Source organism: Dermacentor variabilis, chromosome 1 (genome assembly GCF_050947875.1).
Source record: "Dermacentor variabilis isolate Ectoservices chromosome 1, ASM5094787v1, whole genome shotgun sequence".
Lineage (NCBI taxonomy): Eukaryota > Metazoa > Arthropoda > Arachnida > Ixodida > Ixodidae > Dermacentor > Dermacentor variabilis.
In genome coordinates, this window is record NC_134568.1 from 64359860 (window position 1) to 64369661 (window position 9802).

The following is a 9802-nucleotide window of genomic DNA, read 5'->3' on the forward strand; positions in this document are numbered from 1 at the left end:
ATGCTCAAAATTCTTGGCACATACTTTACAGGAGTGTTGCTAAATGTTGTGAACATTTCCCTTGAGAAAACATGGCTACCTGACGAGTGGAAGATAGCTAAAATTGTCTTGCTTCTAAAGAATGCCGGAAAAAGGCTTGATTTGGACAACATTCGGCCAATTGCTGTAACTTCTAATATGGTAAAATTAATTGAAAGAGTTGTTTATAACTGTCTATTAGAGCACATTTATAAAATTCATGCTTTAAGCACCTCTCAGATTGGATTTTGCAGTGGTTGTTCTATTTGGTCCGTGCATCTCGATTTAGAAAGCAAGATACGGTTAGCTAAAAGGAACTTAGAAGTTTTGGCCCTCGTAACACTAGATGTTGCAAAAGCTTATGACAGCATAGAGTGTAGCATTCTACTGAAAAAGCTAGCTGCCTTAAACCCTCCATTGCAGATCATCGCTTGGATCAAGGATTTCTTGCACGGAAGAACATTTTTCTGCACAGATGGAAAGTATCATTCTGAGTGATTCTCCCAGACCAGAGGTATACCTAAGGGTTCAGTGCTTTCCCCACTATTTAATATACTACTACATGATATTCCAGTAATCCAGGATGTCATGCTGTTTGTGTATGCAGATGACATTGCATTCTTTGCTTGCTGTAAAGATATTCACATGCTTTACGAAAAGTTGCAAGCGTATTTAAATCTTCTTGTGGTCTGGCTGGATAATTTACTCATGGTCCTTAGCATTAACAAAAGTGCCCTTCTTGTATTCCCTACACATCAATTGGTTTCCTTACCCCTTGTATATCAGGATCAACCGATTCTGCAGATAGACACTATAAGGTACGTGGGAGACATTTACAATCCTGATATAGATTGGTGTCCTCATATAAAAAACCTTCAAAGGAATGATGAAATCCTTCTTGGCCGGTTGATGAGAAAAAGCAACAGGAAGTTTGGTATGCATAGGGATACTCTACTTTACATATATCGCGCTTATGTAAGACCCGTTCTTGAATTTGGTTGTGTGCTCACATCTGGCTCTCCAAATTATAAGTTGCAATCTTTTATTTATGATAGAGAGACAGGCCCTACGTCAGTGTCTTGGCATTCCTAAGTATGTTGCGAACTCTGTGCTGTATTTAGTAACAAACATGCCAGATTTAGTGTCGAGATTTCAGCTGCTAACAGCAAAAACTTTTCTTAGAGCATACGAACATGTTCCCGGGACAAGTTACTCGGTGTTTGCCACACAACCAGCACTATTTTTTTTTCTATGTGGCCAAGATACAAGCTCCCCCAAGTCATGTTTACACACAGTCTTTTAGAAAATACAAAGGTTAACCTGCGATCAGCTCAATGTGTCACTTTGATAAAAACATCTAATACTTGTAAGTTTGATGTCTTTCCAAAGAATGTTAAATTCATAGCCAAACAGACACTAGTCAGACTCTTGAATGGGTATCTGGGTGATTTTCCCTCATACAATATATTGTCCACGGATGTCTCACAAAAAGATGAGAAGTCAGCGAGAGGCATTTGCTCTCAAACACTATCATGGAGCTTTGCTATTTGTCTTCCCGATTACACTCTAACTTATGTGGTTGAATTCATGGCCATATGCTTGGCCGTATACAAACTTCCGAAAAATGTGTTGCACATAATATTGCTCGCACACTACCTGTCAGTTCTTATGTCACTAGAAAGCACAAATACATTATTGCACCGATCACTACTTTTTTTATTCCACATCATGTTAAAGAAATTCGCTTTTTGTGGATACCTGGACATTGTGGATTAGCACTTAATGAGATTGCAGACACCTTGCCAAAGGTAGTGCTTGGTGGGCCAGTGAGTTTCTTTATACCCAACCTTACTCTGCTAGCGGTAACAAGATTCTGAAGGCAACAAGTTGTAGGTAGAAAAATGATCCCCGCCTTGCTGCACCAAATTGCGAACATTTAGCATGCCCCTGGAATGTCCAGTCTGGTCCCTCCTGGCAATGCGAAGTTTCCATTACACTATTACGATGGCAAATACCGTAACTAAATTTGTACATGAGTAGGTGTGGGTTCGCACTAACGAACCTTTGTGCATCATTTGGGGATATAGAATCACTGGACCATTTCCTCCTCTTTTGCTGATACTTAGAGCAGCCCCTATCACGCATGGGCCTTCCTCTCTCGGTGACTAAGATTTTATCTTTGGGGCAAGTACCCTTGGCCAAGCAAGAAAGGAAGTGTGTCGGATTGTACATGATGATGATGATGAAAAACTTTATTTGTCCCTCTTTAAAGGGAAGGGGGCAATGGAATAGAGAGTGGGGGGAGGAACTACTTGAAGTAGGCCTCCTTTATCCTCTCAGCCCACTCCAGGATGGCCTCCTGAAGATCGGGCCTGGAGCTGCGCAAGGCAGCCTCCCACTGCTCCTCACTAGATATTAATTGCTTCAGGAAAGGGGGAAGGGGGTGCTTAGGGCACCCCCACATGATGTGGTTTAAGTCTGCTTTGTGAGAGACACAGAATTTACAAGAGGGACAAAGGTGGGATGAATGCGGTGGAGGAGGTAAGGGGACGGAAAGGTGCGAGTCTGCAGCTGTCGCCACAGAACTTCACACCTACGCAGGGATTTGCCCATGAGTGGCGGAAAGGTTAAGCGGTCTAATTGGTAGTGTGTGCAGATGTCGTGGTAAGTAATAAGTCGATTCTGCGCTGTAAACGGCGCCTCCTCTATGGCGAGGTCCGACACATCTGATGCCTGAGCCCGGACTGTAAATCCTCGGGCACTGGCATGAGCCGCCTCGTTTCCGGCGAGGCCCGCATGCGCAGGAGTCCAGATGAATGCCACAGTTTGATGGAAAGGATGGGCCAAGAGGAGAGAAAGGGCTGGCTTAGAGACCCTACCCGCTCCGAAGTTATGTATGGCTGCTTTGGAGTCGCTAACGATAACTGATGAATTTGGGATTGTGAGGGCCAGGGCTATGGCCGCTTCCTCCACCTCCTCCGAGGAAGAGCCAGGAATGGAGGCGGCCGCAGCGACCTGGCCGTGAGAGTTAATTACTGATATTGTGTAATGATTTCTGTTCCCATATTCGGCGGCATCAACATAGAGCACGTCTTTAGAGGTGGAGAATTGTTTTTGGAGAGCCTTTGCTCGCTGCCTCCTGCACTGTTTGTGATGCACAGGGTGCATGTTTTTAGAAAGTGGGGGGATGCAGAGGTTCTCGTGTATGTGATGTGGAATGGTGTATTTAGTCTTGATGATGGGTGCCGGAGTGATAAAAAGGGTTTCTAGAATGTGTCGACCTGTTGCAGTGTTAGAAAGTCTGCTATATTGGTATGTGAGGTGGGCTTCTGTGAGTTCAGTAAGTGTGTTGAAAGTTCCAGTAAGCATTAGCCTTTCAGTGGAGGTACGTATGGGGACCCCCAGAGCGAATTTATATATTTTGCGTAAGAGTGTCGATCTTATCTGATTCTGATTTAAGGAAATGTAGATATGGTATTGCGAATGTAATCTTACTGCTAACGAACGCCTGAATCAAGCGGAGAAGTTCGGCCTCCTTTAGTCCGCCGTGTTTATTGGAGACTCGCCCTAGAAGGCGCAGGGTGTGATCGACTGTGGTGTGGAGTGTATGTAGGGTATATGTGTTGAGCCGGTTGCTTATGTGTAAACCGAGCACCCGGAGCCTGTCCACTCTAGTAACGGGGATGTGGTTTAGGATGACCTGTATACTAGACACGTGTTTTCCGGCCCCCCGGTGGGATGGCAGAAGTAGCAGCTCGGATTTTTGAGGGGAGCATGTGAGATTCACAGCCCCGGCATGAGCCACGACGGTGTCTGCTGCGGCCTGTAGAGTGTCTTGAATCTCTCCATCGGAGCCGCCAGTCGTCCAAAGAGTGATGTCATCGGCGTAGAGTGAAAACTTGAGATCGGGAATAGACCGCAATGCTTGCGCCATCGGCATCATAGAAAGATTAAAAAGAAAAGGGGGCAGCACTGAGCCTTGGGGCGTGCCGTAGCTACCTAAAGCGTATGAAAGGGATTGCTCTGTGCCTATGTGTATCGTTGCGGTACGGTTGGATAAGGTACATATGTAGTCATATGTCTTTCCGCCAACCCCAATGAGATTAAGCTCTCGGAGGATGGCGGAATGTGAAACGTTATTGAAGGCTCCGTGGAGGTCCAGACTGAGAATTGCTTGCGTATCTAGACTGCTATTGGGTGTAATGATGTCATGCTTCATTCGAAGCATGATATCTTGGCATGAGAGAGATTTTCGAAAACCTACCATTTCTGATGGGTAAAGATTGTTGTCCTCCATATATTTACTGAGTCGGTTGAGGATGACGTGTTCGAGTGTTTTACCTAGACAAGAGGTTAGTGATATAGGTCTGCGATTAGGAGTGTTGAGTGGTTTGTTTGGTTTCGTATAAAAATTACCCTGGGAGAGTCTCATGTTAAACACATTTTCCTCATTATTAATGCTGAATCGCATTCTTTTTTGTAATATATAGCACCTTCCTCAAATTGGCATGACCACTATCCAAGAAATGGAAACAGAAAATAATTTATATTTACTATTAATTAAATATGGATAGTACAGATCAATAAGTTAACAGGAAGCAAGAAGTTCACATTATGTTTCCATAACTATTCTTACACCGTGGTTTCCACTGAGAACAATGGCCAATCCTCCCCTAATTAAATATGGATAGTACAAATCAATAAGTTAACAGGAAGCATGAAGTTCACACTATGTTTCCACAACTATTCTTACACCGTGGTTTCCACTGAGAACAATGGCCAATCCTCCCCTAATTAAATATGGATAGTACAAATCAATAAGTTAACAGGAAGCATGAAGTTCACACTATGTTTCCACAACTATTCTTACACCGTGGTTTCCACTGAGAACAATGGCCAATCCTCCCCTAATTAAATATGGATAGTACAAATCAATAAGTTAACAGGAAGCAAGAAGTTCACATTATGTTTCCACAACTATTCTTACACCGTGGTTTCCACTGGGAACAATGGCCAATCCTACCCTAATTAAATATGCATAGTACAGGTCAATAAGTTAACAGGAAGCAAGAAGTTCTCATTATGTTTCCACAACTATTCTTACAGTGTGGTTTCCACTGGGAACAATGGCCAATCCTCCCCTAATTAAATATGCATAGTACAGGTCAATAAGTTAACAGGAAGCAACAAGTTCACATTATGTTTCCACAACTATTCTTACAGCGTGGTTTCCACTGGGAACAATGGCCAATCCTCCCCTAATTAAATATGGATAGTACAGATCAATAAGTTAACAGGAAGCAAGAAGTTCACATTATGTTTCCACAACTATTCTTACACCATGGTTTCCACTGGGTAGAATGGCCAATCCTCCCCTAATTAAATATGGATAGTACAAATTAATAAGTTAACAGGAAGCAAGAAGTTCACATTATGTTTCCACAACTATTCTTACAGCGTGGTTTCCACTGGGAACAATGGCCAATCCTACCCTAATTAAATATGGATAGTACAAATCAATAAGTTAACAGGAAGCAAGAAGTTCACATTATGTTTCCACAACTATTCTTACACCGTGGTTTCCACTGGGAACAATGGCCAATCCCTCTCCCCATAAGTTAACAGGAAGCAAGAAGTTCACATAACTATCATAGAGAAAGTAACTATTCTTACACCATGGTTTCCACCGAGCACCATGGCCAATCCTCCCCTCCCTTCGTGGGTATGTGCCAGAATTTTGAAGATGAAAGCCTTTGTAAAAAAAATTACACGGACGTGAATTTTAACATTTGCTTATTACTCTACTCTTGCATATCTGAGCAGAGATAATAACTTGAATATTAAGACGTGCCGTTTTACGCTTGTAAGAACCACGACGTGGTAAGAACACAATAGTTAAACTTAGTGCACCGCTAAACGTAGCATAATATGGTGCGAGTCTTCAAACATTGATACCGAAAGAAGTTCGCGGTCATGGGAGCGCGTCTTTCTAACGCCAGTGCGACTACGCCTCCGTCATGAATTTTCGAGACATTTATTATCTAAAGTTCAGAAATTGTTAAGGCCTTGTGCTTAGCGACAGTGCCAACTGTCTGATGCAGTTATATTTGCCATCAACGAGTGTGGCAGCGCTTCCAAGCCGCCGAGAATGAAATGTCAACGTGAATATTACTTTTGCAACCGCTGAGTGTAATGGCTGGGACATATCACCATGTCTACGTTGGAATACAGAGACTCGCCGCACCGATCGCCGCAGGAAACACTTTACGGGTACTGCTGGTGCCGCAGTGTCGCCGACAAAGTGCACAGTTTGAAAAGAGCATGCTGCGGCGCGCTTGTTCGAGACGCCTGTGTCCTACTTCGCGTCCTGCCCTCCCTGCCAGTCAGTTTTATTCCCGAGCTTCTTGCGAGAGCCGTGGAAGATGGACGGGACAGAGCTGCGCAGCTTTTGGTCTCTTTCTGGCCTGATAGCTCGCTTGATCTGCCTGCCGTTCTCGGTGGAACCTGCCCTCTCATTCACCACCCAAAACGTGTTGTGGCGACGACAGCTATTGTGCGGGCTTTTGTAGAGCTCTCACTCAAAGGAGACAAAGATGACCTGTGCTCTCTTAACGTCACAGGCTTCCAGGTGGGTCCCGAACTGTTGGAATTTGTCCAGCGCAAGATGGCTGTGTTCTCGAGGAAGGAGTCGTGGAGAAGTCCACGCAACCTGCAGTGCGACTTCTTCATTGGTGAGCCACACTCGTTCGACGTCTTCACTTCCCTTTTGCAGCACCGGTTAAGCAAGAAAGTGTTGCTCTTTGAAATTCGCAACCTGGAGGTCGAGGGCGTTGGTGAAGCGAGGCTGCTGCAGCTCCTCGACATGCTCGACTCGGACGCGCTCACCGGCCTCAGTGTGGCGTACAACTCTCTTCAGAACCAAGGGTTGTTGCGAGTTTCGGAGCAGCTGCGGCGCTTCCGTGGACTCGTCGCACTCGATTTGTCATCCAATGGCGTCCGCCGCGGGGACGTACGGCACTACGACTACCTTTCGGATACCATTCGCGTTATGCCGCGCCTCCGGCGACTCAACATAAAAAGCTGCCGCATCGGCGGCTACCTGAACACGCTTGTAGCGCGCTGTTCGCGAGAGATCACTCACTTGGATTTGAGTGCTTGCGGCCTGCGACAACAGGACCTCAGGGTCATTGGCCACTTTCACAGCCTCACCAGCCTGTTGCTGTCGGACAACAACTTCTTCAACATGGTTGCGGAACTGATCAACGTGCTGTTTATGTTAGAGCGCCTGCAAGTTATGCATCTGTCCAACTGCGAACTGCGAGCCGATAGCTTTAATGTTCTTTGGGAGTCGCTGAGGGTTTCAGGCAGCAATTTGCGCTCGCTTGACCTCTCGTGGAACAAACTCTCGGAGGACAACCTTGCAGTGATTGTACACGACTTTGAAGCCGGCTGCCTGCCTGATTTAGTTCACCTGCTGCTTCCTGTACCAAGCAATCCTAGCCCCGCCTACTTTGAACTTATCAAGCGCTTGGAAGTAGTGAGCCCCCATCTTAAAGTGCAGCCTGACCTAGTCTAAAGCAGGTTGCTGCTGTGTATAATATCCTGTGCTATCTTGCAGGAGCAAAATAGCCGACACATTTTCTATTCACTAAGCGCTAGTACACTGACATGATAGCAGCAATATGTCGTTGAAAGCTCAGGCTTCTGGTTATATTTGGAATCTGATATGCGTGGAGTGCTTGAAGCAAAAGGTGTTGGATCTGGCCAGTAAACAACAGAATCCTCCTCTGAAAGCTCAGTGTAGTCTGATGACTTGTTTATCTGTTCTTTCCTTATAGTGCCAATGCTTCTGTTGCATTTCTTAAAAAAAAAAAAGTTGTTGCTCACTAAACTTGCTTGCAGGATAATTTTGAATACTGCTATTATATTGTTCATAGTGCATTGTTAAGCAGCGGTCTTTCCACGTTTACCTAAAAATAGGTCAGCTTATATTTCCTGCTTTCAGGTGCTGTCGAAAATCAGTATTGCCTGCTACGAATGCTCCTGTGCAAAAAAAATTAAATAAAGGGTACTTGAGGAAACTATATCAATTTTGAGGTAACTTTTTTAAAAATATTTGGTGCAACTTCAAACTGTTAAATTTTTCTGAACTTTATATGACATGCTATACAGGCTATGCAAATTTGAATTGTACAAATGCTTTATGTTCCTTGGTGGACACAGTGGGGAAACTATCGTCAGAAAGTATAGCTGTCTAGAATTTGTTAGCCTTTTCATTTTTCATTTACAGTGTTCATTTATATTATAAACTTGAAAACAATTCTATTCTAAGGCAAGAACATTTTGTTGAGTTTTTCTTCGAAGCTAGTCTTCCAAGATGTTCAACCGCAAATTTGTCGGTGATGTTTCTGTTATGTGGCAACAATATCAGTGCAAAGGCCCCAAATTCTTTGTGTATTGCACGCTGCTTTATGATGGAGCTAATTACAGTTTCTGTGCAGTGAGCAAAGAGAATATGGAATCAAGGAGCTTGATTCTTTACTAGTAACCACACAAAAACACGAAGTCAACAGACATTGATGTAAAAGTCAGCTAAGGCTTCATTATATCATGGCTTCATGTAGATTCATTGGCCCATATAGGAGGAGGCAAGAAGAAGCTTTCGTTTTGTATGCTTGCCATCGGTGCGCCAATTGTTTCGTTATTTTTTTTCTCACATTTAAGCAAATATGTTTTTCGTGTAGCACATGTATAAAATTAATATATCCTCTCAAGTGCTGAACACATTCTTACAGTACAGGAAACAGGTTTGCAAAGCAGTATGGTTGTGCACCGTATAAAAAGTATTTAATTTATCCTAATGCCTTTCGAAAACCTTGAATCCAAAGATGCCCTCCAATACATTGCAGTTTTCTGTTTTATCAATATTAGTAGCACCACCATTTCCTTGTAATATATTTTCACAGAGATGTATTATGCAACAAAAATGTATTTGAAGCTATGGTTGTTCATACAACAAATAAGAATTGCAGTGAACACTGGCGAATAATACTCGAGGTTCTACAAAATCCTAAGATTACAGTGAATAAAAGAATAATCCATGTTCTAAAAGTCAAGAGAGGTGGCTACTACTTTACACACATTGCAGATTGGTCTTTTCTCTCTTCTATTAGGGAAAGCGCAGGTACATGTTGCTCTCAATGTGCCCCCTCCTGCTTTTACATCGGCTCATGTGTGTGACGTACCTCTGCACTATGCTTAGGATCAATTGTTGGAAGCAGTGAGCATGGATAAAGTGACCCGAAAAGCATGAAGGAAGGAATGGCAGCGAGGAGTAGTAAGACAAGAAAGAGTGTAGTTTCGCCTGAAAGGCAAAGCTTTATAGTGATTGCAATGTATTAGACAATTACATGAAGTAAGGTTCATTGTTTTGTCGGCTGTATCAGTTGTAGTAACCATTTGCCTAACTAAACGAGCGTGCTGTTACGCACGCAGAGACAAAGGTTTCGTGCTGCCGCTCGCTTTACCATTTCAATTGTGCTGCATCTCCAAAACTTAAATATTGCAATCTCTAACACTCCGCATGCAGGAAGCCACCAGCCATCTTTACACACCCTTAGCGCTGGCAATGCGCAGAAGGGGATCTAAAATTTTGAAATTAAGGAGTGATTGATTGAATCCTTTATTTTGGTGTTTCTGAAACTGCGAGTTAGGACCCCCATGTAGATCACGAGCCTCTTTCTGGTGGTAATTGAGGGTCCAACTATATGTATATTTCGCTTGC

General features: G+C 43.6%; 1 protein-coding gene across 1 annotated transcript; it reads left to right on the plus strand.

Annotated features, from left to right (window-relative positions):
- The first annotated feature begins 5958 nt into the window (after positions 1–5958).
- LOC142578696 (leucine-rich repeat-containing protein 14-like) lies at positions 5959–9138 on the plus strand. Its single transcript, XM_075688191.1, has one exon. It carries the CDS (start codon positions 6230–6232, stop codon positions 7592–7594), a length of 1365 nt encoding a protein of 454 aa, XP_075544306.1. The 5' UTR covers positions 5959–6229; the 3' UTR covers positions 7595–9138.
- The last annotated feature ends 664 nt before the right edge of the window (positions 9139–9802 follow it).